Source organism: Anolis sagrei, chromosome 3 (genome assembly GCF_037176765.1).
Source record: "Anolis sagrei isolate rAnoSag1 chromosome 3, rAnoSag1.mat, whole genome shotgun sequence".
In the NCBI taxonomy this organism is placed as follows: Eukaryota; Metazoa; Chordata; class Lepidosauria; order Squamata; family Dactyloidae; genus Anolis; species Anolis sagrei.
This window is the reverse complement of record NC_090023.1, coordinates 225,701,392-225,720,604: the sequence shown is the minus strand read 5'-3', so window position 1 is coordinate 225,720,604 and position 19,213 is coordinate 225,701,392. Positions and strand designations below refer to the sequence as shown.

Genomic DNA, 19,213 nt, shown 5'->3' with positions numbered 1-19,213 from the left:
GTCACTGGGGAGCAAATAGTACATAGTAATGCACACCCTTTACCAGTATGTATTGGACATGTTTTGCCATATCTTATTGGCAAAGTGTCTATGGGAGCAGGGAGACTCAATCCTTTTGTGTGCACAGCAAATAACAAACGTTGTTGTCTTTAGTTACTAGCTTTTCATCTTAAGAACAGACCAGCATCTCGAGCTCTGAGAATTATCTGGGAAGGAATCCCACTGGAGCATTGCAGCACACCCAAATACCTGGGAGTTACCCTGGACTGTGATCTGACCTACAAGAAGCACTGCTTGAATATCAAGCAAAAAGTGGGTGCTATAAACAATATCATACGAAAGCTGATTGGCACAACCTGGGGATCACAACCAGACACAGTGAAGACATCTGCCCTTGTGCTGTGCTACTCTGCTGCTGAGTTTGCATGCCCAGTGTGGAACACATCTCATCATGCTAAAACAGTGGATGTGGCTCTTAATGAGACATGCTGCATTATCACAGGATGTCTATACCCTACACCACTGGAGAAATTATACTGTTTAGCCAGTATTGCACCACCTGACATCCACCAGAAAGTAGCAGCCAATAATGAAAGACCAAGGCAGTGACATCTCCGGCCCATCACCTGTTCAGATATCAGTCAGCATGCCAATGCCTTAAATCAAGAAATAGTTTTCTAAGATCTACAGAAATACTTTCAGGAATATCTCAGCAAACAAGAGTCCAAAAGTGACAGGCTGAAATCTGGAACCTCAACTCATGGCTGATACCGAATGAGAAACTCTGCCTGGCCACATAGGAGACTGGGTGATTTGGAAGGTGCTGAACAGACTGTGTTCTGGCACCACGAGATGCAGTTCCAACCTTAAGAAATGGGGCTACAAAATGGAGTCCACAACATGCGAGTGTGGAAAAGTGCAAACCACAGACTACGTATTACAATGCAGTCTGAGCCCTGCCGTGTGCCCAATGGAGGACCTTCTTATAGCAACACCAGAGGCAATCCAAGTGGCCAGCTACTGGTCAATGGAAATTTAGTATAATGCCAAGTTTTCTAAACTTCGTGTTTTTTAAATACATTATAACTGTATCCTCGGTTCACTTCTGATATGATAAATAAAAGTTACTAGATTGTGCTGAATTTAGGGTGCACCTACATTATAGAATTCATGCAGTTTGACATCAGTTTAACTGCAATGTATTATTTTATCATTTAAACCAGTCTCGTGTTTTCAGTTAGTAAAAATCACACTGTTATGCCATTTATATTAACGTAAATCAAAAAGTATGCCGAGTCAAAATATGATGGAAGATGTCAAACTTCAGGATTTTGGTGCTAGATAACAATTCGTCCCATTTTAAAATGTCCCTTTAGGAAGGACTTTAGGTTCTGTATCTGGTGCTCACTGGGGTGAGTCTGCACTGTAGAATGAAAATGGTCTAACACCATTTAGACTGCCAAGATCCAATGCTATGGAATCCTGGGAGTTGTAGTTTGGCGAGAAACCAGCACTTTTTGGCAGAGAAGGCTAATCAACTTGTAAAACTACAATTCCTGTACTCCATAGTCCTGAGCCATGGTAGTTAAAGTGGTATCAAACTGCATTCATTTTACAGCGTTGATCAGGCATGGGCAAACTTTGGCCTTCCAGGTGTTTTGGACTCCAACTCCCACAATTCCTAACAGCCTCAGGCCCTTTCCTTTCCCCCCTCAACCGCTTAAGCGGCTGAGGGGGAAAAGGAAAGGGCCTGAGGCTGTTAGGAATTGTGGGAGTTGGAGTTCAAAATTTGCCCATGCAAAAAATTTTGCCCAAAGTTTGCCCATGCCTGGTGTAGATGCACTCTGGGGCATTAATATCCAAATTTAGAGTTTCTGGAAGAGTCGTGTCACTTAAAGTGGTGTCAAACAGCATTAAATGTGCACTGTAGGTGCATCCTAGGACAGTGATATCTGAGTTTGGAGTTTCTGGAAGATCAAGGACCCATTTTAGCCCGCTTTAGGGTCCCAGTGCTTAAATTATTCTCTAAGCCATGCTTGTGCCCCTTGGATAAGCTTTTATTTTCCTCGCTCCTTTTAGAAAGAGAGAGCTGTTCCTGCCCCAGTGAGGCCTGGCTGGCGATGCTGACATTCCTCTGCCTCTGTTTGTTGCTCTCCTCGTGGCCGGTTTCCATGGCGAACCAGATTCCATGCGAGCTGGCAGCCGGCCTAGCAAAACCCCATCATACCTCAAGGTCTCCTTGGAAAAGTACCTCCCCCTTCCAAAGAAAGCACCAAATAAATAAATAGAGAGAGAGAGAGAATAAACACACACCCCTGCCTTCCCCACTAGGAGAAACATGCCATCATATTTCTTCCTCCCTCTTTTTGACATTGTGTACTGGGAGTGAGGTAGCATGTTGATTGTTGTTAAGTTTTAGGGCAACAAGTACCAACAGCTCACTCCCCTGTTCCCTGGCGTATACCCCAAAAAATTACCACATCGCACTGATATTTCAACGTTAGCAAATACTCCAGATGGTCCACATTAAAATTCCAATGCCGTCTCATTTGCTGACACCAGGCTTGCTCCTTAAACAATCTCTTAAATAGAACATATCTGAACATTACCAGTGGCCATGCCGCCTTGAGTACCTGTATCAAGAAAATAGACAGGATAAAAATAAAGATATACTTAAATGTGGATGAAAGAAATCAGTGGCAGAGAAAGGGCTTTTCACACTATATAAAAGTAAAGGTTTCCCATGATGTTAAGCCTAGTCATGTCTGACTCTGGGGGTTGGTGCTGATCTCCATTTCTAATCCGAAGAGCCGGCATTGTTCGTAGACTCCTCCAAGGTCATGTGGCCAGCAAGAATGCATGAAGCATTGTTACCTTCCTGCAGAAGCAGTACCTATTGATCTACTCAACCTTTGCATGTTTTTGAACTGCTAGATTGGCAGAAGCTGGGGCTAACAGCAGGAGCTCACCCGGTCCCCAGATTCGAACTGGTAACCTTTTGGTCAGCAAGTTCAGCAGCTCAGTGGTTTAACCTGCTGCACCACCAGGGGACCCTTCACACTACATAGAGTGCACTTTTAACTGATGCAGTTCTATCTTGGGGTTTGCAATTTAGGGAAGAATATTTGGAATTATCACCTTGAATGTTCTCGTGTCTCACCAAACTACAAATCCCAAGGTTTTATAATAGATCCGAATGGAAATTAAGGTGGTAACATAGTGCTACACGAGTGCCATGTGAAAAGAAGGAAAAGGAGTTGGGACTATTTCCATTTCCTTGCTTGAATTCAACATTTCCCTGTTTATATTATGGATAGAAATTAGGAGTACAGGTTGAGACTCTGTTATCCAAAATGCTTAGGGTTAGAAATATTTTTTATCCTCCCCTATTTTGGAATGTATGTATTTGCATGCACAGTAGAGTCTCACTTATCCAACATAAACAGGCTGTCAGAAATGTTGGATAATAAGGAGGGATTATGGAAGCACCTATTAAACATCAAATTACATTATGGTTTTACAAATTAAGTACTAAAACATCGTGTTTTACAACAAATTGACAGAAAAAGTAGTTCAATACACCGAAACATTATGTAGTAATTACTGTATTTACAAATTTAGTACCAAAACATCACAAAGTATTGAAACATCTGTGGATCCGGGCAGGTAGCAGACTGCGTTGAATAATACAGAACATTGGATGAGCAAAGATTGGATAAGTGAGACTCTCCTATAAGTACATTATGAAATATCTTTGAGGTAGGGCCCATGTTTCAACACAAAATCAGTTTATGTTTCATATATGCCTTCCTATACAAATAGCTAGAAGGCTATTTTATACACAGTGTTTCTAAATGAAACACAGGTTGTGTACACTGTATCATCAGAAAACAAAAGAATTTCAGGATTTCAGGGAAGAGATACTTTACTTGGATCTGAATTGTATTTAACTTTGTTACATTATATCCATTTCCTCCAGCTCAATTTGAAGCCAATGGTCTTGGAATGTATGATCTATAAAACACTGTAAATAAATAGATTCCCATCTTAGCTTGGAATTAGGGTTGTCCCACATTTGATATCATCTACCATATTTTCACATTGCCTTGGTGTATGTTGTTAAACTAGTTTTTCCCCAATCTTTTTACCTTGAAGGGACATTTGAAATAATTTTCACATCTCAGGGAACTCCTGCATAGAAATTATTATATCTACAGCAAACACACACACACTCCCCCAGTTATGACTTCTCACACCACCATAAGGTTATGGAGTACTCAGGATGAGAAACCCTGTACCAAACAAGCAGAGTGAAGGGAATTTTTTGTGTTCTTTTCTTGTAAAGTGCCATGTAAAGTGATGGGACCACATAGCTGAAGATGATGAGGATGGTGATGAGAATGATGGTGATTATGACAACCAGCATGGTGTAGTGGTGTAAGTGTTGTCTTAGAACTCTGGAGACCAAGGTACAAATCCTCAGCTATGGAAATCAAGTGTATGACCTTGGATAAATCACACTCTCTCAGCCTCAAAGGAAGACAAAGGAAACTCCCTATGAACATAACTTGTCAGGAACACTCTGTGACAGATTTATCCTTATGGTGACCATATGTTGGAAGCAACTTGAAGACACACAGCAACAAAAGTAACCTCCCATTTCTCTGCATGTTTGATGGGTGACTATCCCTTTCTTTCCCTTTGTAGTTTCCTACTAAGGTTAATGTCTTGATCATAGGATCACAGAATCATAGAGTTGGAAGAGATCATGAAGGCCATCCAGTCCAACCCCATCCTGTCATGCAAGGAACACACAATCAAAGTACCCAACAGATAGCCATCCAACCTCTGCTTAAAAACCTCCAGAGAAGGAGACTCTACTATGCTCTGAGGCTATGCTGCCACTGATGAACAGCTCTTACCATCCTAACGTTTAGATGGAATCTTTTCCCCCCTACAATTTTAATCCATTACTCTGTGTCCTAATCTCCATCTTCTCAATGTAACATCCTTTCAGATATTTAAACATGGCTATTTTGTCCCCTCCTAGTCTTCTTTTTTCCAAGCCAAACATATTTGGTTCCCTCAGCCATTCCTCATAGGGCTTGGCTTGATAGACCACTGTTTTACTACCATAATTCTGAAATATTATTAGCTGGGAAGGGAATATTGTTAAAAAAGAGAATGGGAGACAAACTGTATAAAGATCCACAGGAAGAGCAATGTATGTTATCATCTTCTGTGCTAAAATCTAGGAAACCACATTAATGAATATATTATACAGAGTTATTATTTAGACTTTGTAGTACCTCTACCACTACCACTCGTTGCCATCCATAATCTTGAAGAAGTCAAGTTAGTATTTAACTAGAGATCTTTAGAAAACATGGTCATCACCTCATTTAAAAATAAAATAACAGGGAGTGTGTTTTCTTTCAAACTTTATCTGCTGAGATGGGAAGCTAGGTTCCTGCAGAGACTTAACTTACAGGTAAAGGATTCAATCTGCTATTGATATATTTTACCACTTATTTTTTATTATGGAAATATTGGAATGTATGGCACAACTTTACCTGCTTTCCTCAGCATGAATTTAAGTTATAGTTATATGTAATAATTACTTATTATGATGTCTTTGTTTTATTGTATGTTAGCATTGAATTTTTGTCATTGGGATGTTGCAAACTGCCTTGAGTGAGAAAGGAGGTATATAAATACAGTAAATAAAATAAATAAGTAAACCCGCTTCCACCCAGAATGCAAATTAGAAAATAAAAATGGGAACAGTAATATTAAGAGAAAATATTTTGTTACCTTGATTATTTACAATTGTTTTATTAAAGAATGTTGTTCTACTTTTGCAATGTACACAGCAGCTCACAGAAGTAAGAAGATGGCCAAGAGGGATGAACTTGTTTGCTTCAGTCCAGAAAACCTCTTAATTTTGGGCACTTGCTTCAATACTGAGAATTTTACTTATTTATTTTATTTACTGTATTTATATACCTCCTTTCTCACTCAAGGCAGTTTGCAACATCCCAATGACAAAAATTCAATGCTAACATACAATAAAACAAAGACATCATAATAAGTAATTATTACATATAACTATAATATTTAGGGCTTTTCATGATGTAATTATTTTTTCTGTAAGATTTCCTTTTTTTTTTTTTTAGGGGAGGCCAGTTCAAGTGTAGAACAAAAATGAGACCCTTTCTCCTCGTGCACTCTTCTCTCTCCCCAGCCACTCAGATGTAAAGACAAATCATAATTTTTCATTATACTCAACCAGGAAAAGTGCTATTTCCATTATATCTGAAGAGGAGGGGGAAAAAGTAAGACTATATGAGAGGGAGGAAATGTGTAAACCAGAGCACAAACTTATTAACATATGTTAATTAATAGGTCCAATGTTTGTTTGTTTTTAAATACATGCTGGGGGGCGGGGGGGATCATTCACAGGTTAGAAAACCAGTGTATTCTGCCTTGAATCATCAAAGCATTAATAATTATTATATCTGAGCTGGATCTACAGTTCCTCTTTCATGAATGAAAACAAAAAAGATAAGGTTTAGGCTTCTTCTTAAGGAAGGAAGTAATTTCTGCCACAACCATTAATTTGCATATAATGCTGGAGGCTTCCAAAATACCCCAGATACATTTTCAACAAGATATAGACCAGAGTCTATAGCAGGATGGAAGTAAGATCAAAAACTGCTTCCCCCGTTTTCTCCAGCAGCACTGCCTTGCAAATTGAATTCCACCTGCAGGAACTCTGGATCCCATCCAAACCCTATATGGCTAGAATATCTGAAAGACTGTTTCCTCTATATATGAACTTACCTAAGATTGAGACTCCAGGACATGTCTTACCACCAAGAAGCTAGTCTGGTGAACACGTAAGACAAAACTTTCTCTATAGTAGCATCAACTATGAAAGAGGAGTCAAGCTAACTCCATCGTTACAGAGCAAGTGGACAAATCTGTATTGTTTTGCATGGCATTTGGGTACAAAACCAGTTTTAGATTTAGCGTTTGGGATTGTTTTAATTCTTTGGCTTTAAATACTGGTTTTAAAATGTATAATTGGCTCATGGATAATGTTTTCGTCTGGGGTATGTCTCATTGGGAGCTTTGGCTTTCTTGACTTTCGCCCTACACATGTTTGAATAGCTGAGAGGAAATAAGCCAGAGGTAAAAATCATGGGGACCTTCTGTAGCCCTGTACAGAGCCCTGTACCCCTCACCATTTGATATCGTGGCTGAAGGGCTATATGATCCCCGCCTCTGCCATAAACAAACATCTCCAATAATAATTATAAATAATTTTTAAAGATTGTTAGATTTTTATACAAGAGATATACATGTATGGGTGTATTCCCCCATTCTCCAGCAGAACAAACCACCCAGTATTCCAAAATATCTTTATCTCACCTGAATCCTTTCCAAAATTGTGTCAGGAAGTGATATTGTATTACTTCCTCCCACAATTTTGAGGACTTTGTGGTTTCTGTGTGAGGGCTGTAGGGGACACAGAGGGACTTTAGGGAATAGCCCACTAGCCCACCCCAGCTTCGAGTAACTCTGTTGGTAAGCTAATGTTTGGTTCAAGTTCAGCATGCCAGAACTGCTTCCATTCCTCTCTCTCTATTGACATATGATTGGTCAGTAGTTATAGTTCATAGAAAATGTCAGAGCCTTGTTTGGTCCACAAATCATATTGGATCACCATCTATGGCTGCTAGATCTCAGGGTCAAGTTTGACTTTGTTTTCATGAGTTGTCTCCAGGTGGGTGACAAAGACACAAATTCCTTTGTTTTGGTGGATATATCTCCGGGGAAGAGAAAGGGTCTGAGTGCAAATCTCCAAGTCAGCTAGCCATACAGTAGTTTGCTACAATTTACAAGGATCTTTGTTGATGAAACTTGCAAAAATTCTCCAGGGGATATATATCTTTAATTGACCCCCTCCTTCCTTGCCAGTCACTGTGGCACCAGGGCTCACCGTCAACTATGCTCTGCATCCAACTTCTGGCTAGAAGTAAGTAGGCTAGGTCATGTGTCATCTCCCGGAGAAAGAGTCATTCCTTCATCTCACTTTGATTTGGGAACAGCCCTTTAGCTAAGATATGTTCTCATTTTCAAGTGAGCCAAATGTAGTTCTCAGGACCTGGGACAATTCTGAATTGGCAACTCTATCATTACGATGTTAACAGGAGACTGCAGATAAACTTAGTTCTTTGGGACATGCAGATATAAGGCACATGGAACAATACACACAATTTTGGCTTACATTCCTGTGTTTTAGTCCTTTATACACTTGTAAAACATTTGATGTGCACCTGACAACATATATTGGGGATTTTAATCTCAAGTGATTGTGAGGACCGATCAACAAAAAGATGGGAGTTCACTAGAAGACCTTTTCCTTCTTGCTCTTGGACATGAGCCCAGCTGCAGCTGTTCAGTTGTTGCCTAACAGTACTATTGTCCTACAGGGCTTAGAAGACAAGATGGACATAGACAGCAGAGGCGTGAAAGAGAAGTTGTCTTCCAGTGGTTTGGTACAAATAATCTTGTGTTGCTATATTACAACAAACTTCTCAAGTTAAGCCAACACCACAATTTTCTTTCCCCAAAGCATTATACTTAAGGACTTTTCCAAATCTTAAATGGTTATACTCACTCTTAAAAATATTACTGTGGACAATAGCACACAGCAATAGATTTTGATTGGAATTGGCCAAATGTCTGACTGACAACTAGAATCTCTGATAGACATCTAGGCTCTTCTAAGATATCCATAAACTTCTTTTCTTTTTCTCCACTTCAGTATTAAAAGGCTCTTGTAGACAGTAATTTTCTTGCCATATATCCGTCTGCAGTTTTCCATATTCTGGTGGCCTGCAACTCCCATCTTTGATATTTCTGATTTGAAAATTTAAGTTGGGAAATCAAATATCAGAAATTGCCTTATATAATACAGGGTTAGTCAAAATGCATAGGCCAATCTGCCATTCAATTGAATGGCAGATTGGCCTATGCATTTTGACTAACCCTGTATTTCTATTTGCACCAAGGCCTGCATTATATAGACTTCACACACTATGCACTACACATTTGCAAATGAAGCCTATTTATATTTATAAAATCAGTTTCAGCCATAAATAGGCTGTTCCTCCCGAAAGCACAGCTAGCGGCATGTCTAAATGTACATATTGAAGTATGACTCCCTAACAGGAAAATAGGACTAACAGCATAAGAATTAGTTTTTATGTAAAGAGAGCTTTATTGCCTCCTATAAAGATAGCCAGAAGCATTGTTTGGGACAGAAAACCAATTTCTTTAAACATTTATGTAAGCTTTCTTATGGTATGCTTCCTAGAGGAATCAGAAGGGACTGAAAGTTTACGTTACTTTCACTGCCAATGTCCAACCCCATCCATTGCTTAAACTGAAAGGTGAAGAGATTAATTTGATTTATGGCTAACCCACATAAATTGAACTGTCAAGTTAGTTCTATTATGTAACACCTTACCTGCATATCCACTAACTGGTCAGTATGATTAAATCAGTGGCAGCATTGTTCAACGTTACTATATATTTGATACATCGGAGGAAAATTACTCCATACTATAACTGACTTGAAGAGATTTGATGACAGGAAACATGGCAGATACTGCAAATGCCTGTTTGTTCCTCATGGTTGGGACTGCCATCCATCGTTGCTTGGGTTCCTGGCAATGTAATCCATCTCTATCCTGGGGGAAAAATTCAATTGTTCTTCTTTGAAGACAAGATACGAGGGATATCCAGAAAGTAAGGTTACAAGATTTTTTTTAAATACAAAGAATGAATGTATTTTAATAAAACTTAAATGGATTATAGCATAGATATTACATTATTTTCCCACATAATCACCATTAAGTTCAATACATTTTGTCTTCTGTATGACAAGTTTTTTTTTTATGCCGGTGTCATAGAAGTCTCCTGCCTTTTTCAGCTAGTTTTCAGCTAGTTTGTCACTTCAATTTTCACCTCGTTGTCATTGGAAAAGTGTTTTCCACCCAGATGTTCCTTCAACTTACTGAACAGATGATAGTCACTGGGTGCAAAATTGGGACTGTGAGAGGGGTGGCTTAAAACATCCCAACCAAATGAAGACAACAACTCTTGTGTTGCATGAGCGGTGTGCAAATGCACACTGTCATGGAGACAGACAGAAGGGAATGAGGATGGTCATCTCTAACCTTCAGCACAATGCCAGCCGATGAGCTACTGACTGGCACTGCTCGTTCGCTTCCGCTGGCTTTTTTTTTAAACCTCTCCTGTGCTTATATTGATCCAGAAAAGGCAAAAAATATGATGAAAATGCTTCCAAGATCTCATGCCCTCTTTGGATATTTTGGGCCAATTAGTTTTTCTTGTAAAAATTGTTTATGACTGGGGGCCAAAAGATGATGGAAATTCCCTCCATAGCTTCATGGTGGAAATGTCCTCCATACCCTCTAGAATGCATACAGGTGCATTCTGGGAAAAAAATTGTTTTTTTTTTTTTAAAATACATTGATCCATGAGATGGCACTTTTTTCCACTCCCAATTTAAACATGTGTTACCATACAGGTCAGAAATTCAAGGTAAGATATTATCTGTTCGTATGTATATACTTTTCTTCAGACAAATCATGGGATGACATGTTTCACTGGAAAAGACAATAACCACATTATAAATTGATTCCAAAAGGAAGGATGTCTGAGTTTGCAAAACGTAGGACAGGGCTATGGATGACTTGGGCTCTGTACCACCTAGTCCTAAATGCATATTGAAGCAGCATTTCTCACGATGTGAGGACAAGGGCTGGGGACCCTCTCAGCCCGCATTAGAACCGAAATGCCTCCGAGATGTCATATTGACTTAGACTCAAAGCAAGGCACAGGGTAACAAAACCAAGCTCCTGGAAAAGAAGACTACAGAATATGTCTGTTAAAATAAGAATAGTCCTGGGAGGACAATGTTTTATTAAAGCTGCATCCAAATTTTAGCACAGCTAAGCACACATTACAATTTTCCACTATTATATAAATGGCAAAGTATGTTGCATGCCTTAACAGCAGCCACAAATCCCCAAAGAACCTTCGGCATGTGGAAGGCTTGTAGGTCCCCAGCATGGTTTTCAACTATTTTCCCTGACAACTACTCCCTAGTGGTATAAAGCAAAATATTTCTGACGTCCATTAGAAATGGAAAAAGCAGCAGAATGAAGGGTTTGAGGACAGGGGAAAACATAAAAGCCTTTTTGACAGTAGTAAACTGTTTGTGAATGTTTTTGAATTGTGGTCTTATGTGCCAATCTTTTTTTTAAAACCCTAGACTTCTCTCGAACCCAACCTAGACTAATAGATGGTAATTATGTAAAAATTAATAATTAGTTCTAATGTCACTTATTTGAGAACAAGAGCATAATGTATTTCTAAACTAATGAGTAAAAAACTGAGTGATGTTTCTTTATTGGTGAAACTCTTAAAGTTTTCTTATCTTTGGACTTAAAGGCTATTTTTAGAGGCATTTCAAATTTATTTCCTTTTCTCATGAGTCCTAGGGGTTTCTTTCTCAAACGATCTTCTTTTATGTGCCAAATGCATCATGTTAAAGAAGTAATGCAGCTTCTTCTATCATCTTAAACCCAGCTTCTACATCTTTGCTCTGAAACCCTCTACTGTCATACCCACTAAAGTCAGTTTTAACACCCATGCCTGATGAAGAAGTCTGTAAGATTTGAAAATATGTGCCATGTATTTTGTATCTTTTGGTTTGTCCAGAAAGATACCATTGCAATGTCTTTTTAGGATGTTGCTCATATTTAATATTCTTCCTTGGAACTCTCCTCTAAGCTTATCAGCCTCCAGGAGAGTAGGAAAGAATTTAGGATACTGGAGAAAATCAGTGATTAGAGAGAAACTATAAACCTTATTATGCAGGTTGATATGTAATATGTAGTACCCTCAACTCATCTACTAAACAATCAATAAAAGATAATCAGATACGGCTTTGACCCAGCAAGCTTAATTTCCTGTGAAATCAAAAAGAAGTGGAAAAATACCCCCTAGCAAATAACCCTGAAAGTTCTGATAATGTGATCTTAATTGTTTATAAGCTTACCAAAAGTTGTTCATATTCAGGTAAATTGTGGTACTTTTGCAACCTCTGCTGGACAATTCAAAGAAGTGTTTGAGAACATGAACAGCCTAAGAAGCAGTAGTTGGATAGTAATAAATGACTGCACAGCACCCTCTGCTGCATTTCAAGTTATTGCTCTGCCTAAGCTTACAGCCCCCACCAATGGCACTATCTTCCAACAATGGTGGGATTGAGTGCCCCTGTGAGGCAAGGTTATCTTGATGGCAACAGTGCAGCTGATAACATCTCCCATGTCAGACAGGCTTTTGCTGAGGAGCCAGATGAACTGTCCCAAACAACTATTGATGGCAGCAACAGTACTGTGTGTTTTGGGTGGGAGGATGACACTGGTCAAAGATCTCTCAGAGAAAATGGCAGCTAAGATTTGTTTGTAATGTGTAGAAGGAGGCACAGAAAAGCCCCTTTGAATGGATTTTATAACAAAACTTCTATGACGAGACAACCCAAAATGTGAAGGAAGAGATGGTGCTAGAAGATGAAAGTCTTAGGTCAGATGGTACTCATGGAGTGAACAGGATACAACAGAAGACAACCATTAGTAGCACTGTGGCTAATGATGCAACTGGACTCAAGTAAAAAGAATGTTCAACTGTTGACATATTTAGAGGTAAAAGGAAAATTCCAGTTTGCACAACACATATTATAGGAACATGGAAGGTAGGAAACATGAACCAGGAGGAAGTAAACATAGTAAAACAAGAAATGGAATGTACAGGTATTTACTGCTCATTTAACAGAACACTGTCAAAACCCAGAAACAACTGAAATGGAACACCCTACATTGTGTTTTCCTGCTCAATTTGTTGAATATTGATTCAATTTTATTCTAATAAATGATAAAAGAGAGGATCATGTGTAGTAACTGAATGCATTTTAATCCCATCTTTTCTCAGCCACAGTAAAATACAATTATCCTAAATAATCAAGTCTGTTATAAGTATACATAGGACACATGATGTCAGAGTTGTTCAAATTTTGTGGGTTTAGTTTACATGGGCTGTCAAATACAGAAAAACAAAACCAAGCTGTCGGATGTTCATTTGAAATAACATACATTTTATTTTGTTAAACAATGTAAGTGCCACTGCAACTCATTTAAAGAGAAACTTGACACTTCAGGAGGATTCTAGGAGAGGCATTTTATTTTTTCTTCCCAGAAAAGGTAATCAAGGGAATCCAGAAGTATCAAGGCCTCAAACAGTGCCATCCGGTGGCATAAGTCATAATATGACTTTCAATTCCATTGGCAACAGGATCACCATGTAACTGTACAAAAGAACTCATTTTTTAACAGAGCAATGGGTTTGCAAACTCTACTATACAATCTAGTCCAGAGAGATTAAGTAAAATGTCTTATTTTTCTTCTGAAGTATCAATCAGCAGTGTAGAATAAATTTGAGACTTCTACGAATAAAAGAGGGAAATACTAATGGTAAAGATAAATTCTGGCCTTAATGTAAACATAATATAAAATGGAGTCAAGCACACAACTTATCCCTGTAAATGTTTTTATCCAAATCAAGACACAGAAGCAGTTTGGTTAAATAGATGCAAATTATATCTGTAATAAGCCCCCAGTGGTGCAATGAGTTAAACCCTTGTGCTGGCAAGACTGAAGACCAACAGGTTGGAGGTTTGAATCCAGGGAGAGCGCAGGTGAGCTCCCTCTGTCAACTCCAGCTCCCCACACAGGGACATGAGAGAAGCCTCTACACAGATGGTAAAACATCAAAACATCTGGGTGTCCACTGGGCAATGTCCTTGCAGAAAGCCAATTCATTCCCAACAGAAGCGACTTGCAGTTTATCAAGTAACTCCTGACACGAAAAAAAATTTTTTTTTGTAATTCTGTTTTATTTATTAGCCTTGAATAGAAATCTGTCTGTGTCTTGGTACCAATTTTTGCCAAAGCGGATTGCTTTTTAAATTTATCCTAGATATTGGCCTATCATAGCAAGTTGATGGTTACAGATAGAAGAAAGACAAAGCAAAGGAGAAATGTAAATGATGTAGCGTAAGATCTCTGAGACTATGGAATTAAACTGTCTTCTCTCTTTTAATACATCTCTTGCATATAGTCTGGAAGTAAAAAAAGGCGGTTAAAATCTTACTCTGGGATAGGAAGTTTAAGATTTAATTTTTGGAGTATTTTACCTCCAACAAAAGGAAAACAGTTTCACTTGGCAAGTTTTACCTATTCACACAAAAATAAATTAAAAATGAAATTCAAATGCCAAACTGAGCTGACAACTACCACCTAGTTTGGTCATTGTTTAATATTCCTGTGATCAGACTTCAGCTTTGTGGTTCATAGCAAAGAGCATAATAGTAATATATATTATTAAAAATGGATACCTGGAGCGTTTTTAGTGTGTGCCAATTGTGATATCCTTTAAGCATTGATAGGAATTGCGTCAGTAGCAAAGGACCTATGACAATAATTTCTTGTGATTTAAGCCTAGACATTTTCCACATACACCTTCCTTCCATAGCAAAGAAGGCTGAAAAGAACAATAAGAAATACATTTGCAGAGAAATTGCTGCACGAGACATTGACAATAGACTAGTTTCCTGTTGGAGGAATATTCTCATGAAGATATTGCAAAGCCAAGTCAGACCATTTCATTTCTTGTTCTTTTACTGATTCTGTTGTTCCACCATTGTCTTGCTCTGGTTCAGGAAGCTCATTCTGGGTGCAGAAATATATTAAAACTGTTTTAAAATGCTGAGAAAAACATCTTTGCACTGATGAACATAGGAACACATAGAACAAAATAATCACAAACAAAGAAAATCTTTTGAGTAAACATTCTTAGAATTCATCTGCAGTGGCTTGCTGACAAAAGTTCTATATGTACACACACAGTAATCTTGAAAGCCACTATGCATTTCTTATGAGATGTAGTGAGAAGTAAAATGCGCCGATCTGGGAATGAAACTGAAATAGATCTAGGCTCTACTTATGAACTATCCACACGTTCATTCATCTGCACTGCCACTACGGTTTTGTTTTGGTTAATTTATTAAGGTTTTTTAGTTTTTTTAAAGATTATTTATCTTTGAAATTTCGATGTCACCTTTCTCACAGCATGGGAAATACGGTGGTTTACAATATTAGAACTTATTGTTGCAATAAGCACTGGGAGCGGTTTGGACGAATGGTAAAATATATGGTTGTAAATAAAAAGGATGGGGAATATCAATTCAGAGTCATACCTGGAATATTTACTTACCAATGGGATTGCCACATCTTCATACGGTAATTTATCTTCTCTCCATGCATCGTCAATCAAATCTAGGATCCTCCCATCCCTCTGTACCTCACTGTCCATCTTTGCTTTAAAGAGAATGAATAAGATTTGTGGTGCATAGCATTGATGTTTTACTGCCTCATGTACAGAGGAAGAAGTGTTGGAGGCTACAGACAATGCCGTTGTTGTTGTTGTTGTCCTTTTTTGGTCAAAACATATTTAGCTTCTTGTGCTCCTATTTTTATCAGTTTTATACTAATTTATGCAATGCTTTTGATACAAAATAAAAATAAATGTTTTACTAGTCGTTTATCTTTCTGGAATGTGTCCAGAGGAGGGTGACTAAAATGATCAAGTCTGGAGACCATGAACTGGGCCTTCAGAAGTGAATTTATTTATTTATTTATTTCCGGTATTTCTATCCCATTCCTTCTCAACCCGCAAAGGGGAACTCAGGACAGCTTACATCTGGCAGCAATTCAATGCCACTACATATAACACAGCAATAGAATAACAATTAAAACAATAAGTAAAACATTCATTAAAACAGTAAAAAACAGTATTAATAGCCGTAACATCGTTCCAGTCAATTCCATATCCAATTCCATGTCCAAAGTGCTATCTATGCCTGTTGTCCAAAAGCCTGGTCCCAGAACCACAACTTCCATTTCTTCCTAAATGACAGGAGGGATGGAGCAGATCTTACCTCAGTGGGAAGCGAGTTCCATTGATAGGGGGCCACAGCCGAGAAGGCCCTGTCTCTTGTTCCCTCCAGACATATTTGTGACGTTGGCGGGAGCAAGAGCAGGGCCTCCCCGGATGATCTTAAACTGAGAGGCGGGACGTAGAGGGAGATGTGTTCGGACAAGTAAGCTGGGCCAGAACCGTATAGGGCTTTATAGGTCAAAACCAGCACTTTGTATTGAGCTCGGAGAACATTGTACTCTGAATTATCTCCTCCAGCGGCTTCATGTAGAAGTGAAGACTGAGAGAAGACATGATCACCATATTTAAATATTTGAAAAGATGCTATAAGGAAGAGGGAGCAGGATTGTTTTCTGCTGCCCTGGAGAATAGGACTTGGAGCTGTGGGTTCAAATTACAGTAGAGGTTATTTTACATAAACATTAAAAAGAATTTCCTGACTGTTAAGAGCTGTTCAGCAGTGGAACTCTCTGCCTCGGAGTGTAGTGGAAGCTTCTTCATTGGAGGCTCTTAAACAGAGGCTGAATGGTCATCTGTTGGGGGTATTTTGATTGTGCTTTTCCTGCATGGCAAGAGTTTAGACTAGGTGGTCCATGCGGTCTTTCCAACTCTATGATTCTCCTAAATACATTCCTTCATAGGAACTCATGGTTATGTAAATGAAACATACATGGAAAAAGCTTATTATAGATTCCTGGGAAATACCAACACTATCTTTCATCTCCATTTTTATATGCTTTCCATTTTTTCGACGAGTTACCATCTATAAAGATGTCTGCCCCGTTGTTCCATATGTGGTAAGTTTACTTAGGGTCTTTGGTGGCAGTATCAAAAACTTTTTGTGAATACAGATTTTTGATTCCCGCAGATCCCTCCCTATTTATTACGAGAATGATACCAATAAGATAATTCCACTGAGTAGTAGCCTTACAGGGTGGCTCATAAGGAATAGAATCATAGAATCATAGAGTTGGAAGAGACCTCGTGGGCCATCCAGTGCAACCCCCTTGCCAAGAAGTAGGAATATTACATTCAAAGCACCCCCGACTGGTCATCCAACCTCTGTTTAAAAGCTTCCAAAGAAGGGGCCTCCACCAGACTCCGGGGCAGAGAGTTCCACTGCTGAATGGCTCTCACAGTCAGGAAGTTCTTCCTAATGTTCAGATTTATTTACTTATTTATTTATCGTGTCAGTATCAACCAAACAATTGTATTACATTTTTAACAAACTTTTAACAAACAGACAAAACAAAGTTTGCAAGCTTGGTAGCTGATTAAATGTCCTTTGACCAGTAGCTGGCCACTTGGACTGCCTCTGGTGTTGCTGCAAGGAGGTCCTCCATTGTGCATGTGGCGGGGCTCAGGTTGCATTGCAGCAGGTGGTCTGTGGTTTACTCTTCTCCACACTCGCATGTCGTGGATTCCACTTTGTAGCCCCATTTCTTAAGATTGACTCTGCATCTTGTGGTGCCAGAACACAGTCTGTTCAGCGCCTACCAAGTCGCCCAGTTTTCTGTGTGCCCAGGGGGGAGTCTCTCATTTGGTATCAGCCATTGATTGAGGTTCTGGGTTTGAGCCTGCCACTTTTGGACTCTCGCTTGCTGAGGTGTTCCAGCGAGTGTCTGTAGATCTTAGAAAACTATGTCTTGATTTAAGTCGTTGACGTGCTGGCTGATACCCAAACAAGGGATGAGCTGGAGATGTTCAGATGGAATCTCCTTTCTTGTAGTTTTAAGCCATAATTCCATGTCCTAGTCTCCAGAGCAGCAGAAAACAAGCTTGCTCCCTTCTCCCTATGACTTCCTCACACGTATTTATACATGGCTATCATGTCTCCTCTCAGACTTTTCGTCTTCAGGCTAAAGATGCCCAGCTCTTTAAGCCACTCCTCATAGGACTTGTTCTCCAGACCCTTGATCATTTTAGTCGCCCTCCTCTGGACACATTCCAGCTTGTCAATATCTACATATCTACAATAAACTACTGTGTTTCATCTCACTGGTCATCCAGCCTCTGTTTAAAAGCTTCTAAAGGAGCCTCCACCACACTCCGGGGCAGAGAGTTCCATTGCTGAACGGCTCTCACAGTCAGGAAGTTCTTCCTAATGTTCAGATGGAATCTCCTTTCTTGTAGTTTGAAGTCATTGTTCCGCATCCTAGTCTCCAGAGCAGCAGAAAACAAGCTTTCTCCCTCCTCTCTATGACTTCCTCTCACGTATTTATACATGGCTTTCATGTCTCCTCTCAGACTTTTCGTCTTCAGGCTAAAGAAGCCCAGCTCTTTAAGCTGCTCCTCATAGGGCTTGTTCTCCAGACCCTTGATCATTTTAGTCGCCCTCCTCTGGACACATTCCAGCTTGTCAAGATCTCTCTTGAATTGTGGTGCCCAGAATTGGACACACTATTCCAGGTGTAGTCTAACCAAGGCAGAATAGAGCATGGGTAGCATGATTAGAAATAGAAAACATAGGACTGGTACATCTGAGCACTTAACTATTACAGTTAATTGATGTCAAGCTGCATTTACACAAGGCATAGGGAAACTTGGGCCCTCCAGGTGTTTTGGACTTCAACTCCCACAATTCCTAACAGCCTCAGGCCCTTTCCTTTCCCCCCTCAGAAGCTTAAGCGAAGGAAGGGGCCTGAGGCTGTTAGGAATTGTGGGAGTTGAAGTCCAAAACACCTGGAGGGCCCAAGTTTCCCCATGCCTTGTGTAAATGCATCCTGACTTCCCTATGTGGATACTTGTGGCCACTTGCCTGCCTATGGATTTTTCAAAGGAAGGAAAAGGTAACTTGTGGAGCAAGCACTTCCCACCCTCTCACCTGAAGCGCCTCAACACCACTGGCCTCTCAACCTCAGGAACAGAGGACGTGACGTCACAGGCGGCCACTCTAGGCGGCGGTAACCACAGAGAGACAGAAGCGGCGGCGAAGGGGCGGGGCTCCAAGTCCGCCCCCAAACACTATCAACGGGGCTTCTTAGACCGCACGTAACGGATGAAGGAGTCGGTTGCAGCTTCCGGTGTCTGCCAGAGCGTGAACGGAAGTGAGGCACTT

At 39.7% G+C, this 19,213-nt stretch overlaps 2 protein-coding genes across 3 annotated transcripts in view; one reads left to right on the top strand and one right to left on the bottom strand.

Moving 5' to 3' along the window:
* Positions 1-13,053: 13,053 nt before the first annotated feature.
* On the bottom strand, positions 13,054-19,125 carry ANAPC13 (anaphase promoting complex subunit 13). 2 transcript variants are annotated; one of them, XM_060768004.2, is made up of 3 exons: positions 18,980-19,125; positions 15,433-15,531; positions 13,054-14,888 (listed from the first exon to the last, which is right to left on the bottom strand). In XM_060768004.2, the coding sequence occupies exons 2-3, from the start codon at positions 15,529-15,531 to the stop codon at positions 14,763-14,765; spliced, it is 225 nt and encodes a 74-aa protein (XP_060623987.1). In that variant the 5' UTR covers positions 18,980-19,125; the 3' UTR covers positions 13,054-14,762. The 2 variants fall into 2 exon arrangements, with proteins under 2 accessions (XP_060623987.1, XP_060623986.1); XM_060768003.2 differs by having other exon boundaries at positions 15,433-15,536; positions 18,980-19,087.
* CEP63 (centrosomal protein 63) overlaps positions 19,115-19,213 on the top strand; it is a 34,442-nt gene continuing 34,343 nt past the window's right edge. Inside the window, exon 1 of the mRNA XM_060768001.2 lies at positions 19,115-19,202. The gene's annotated coding sequence lies outside the window, so the exon portion shown is untranslated. The remainder of the gene's footprint in view (positions 19,203-19,213) is intronic.

Excerpts from the sequence above, each read along its gene's own strand:
- ANAPC13 (XM_060768004.2), bottom strand. The coding sequence starts at position 15,531 with ATGGACAGTGAGGTACAGAGGGATGGGAGGATCCTAGATTTGATTGAC. Across the intron at positions 14,889-15,432 it reads AAGATGTGGCAATCCCATTG|AATGAGCTTCCTGAACCAGA; the intron begins GTAAGTAAATAT and ends TTCTGCACCCAG.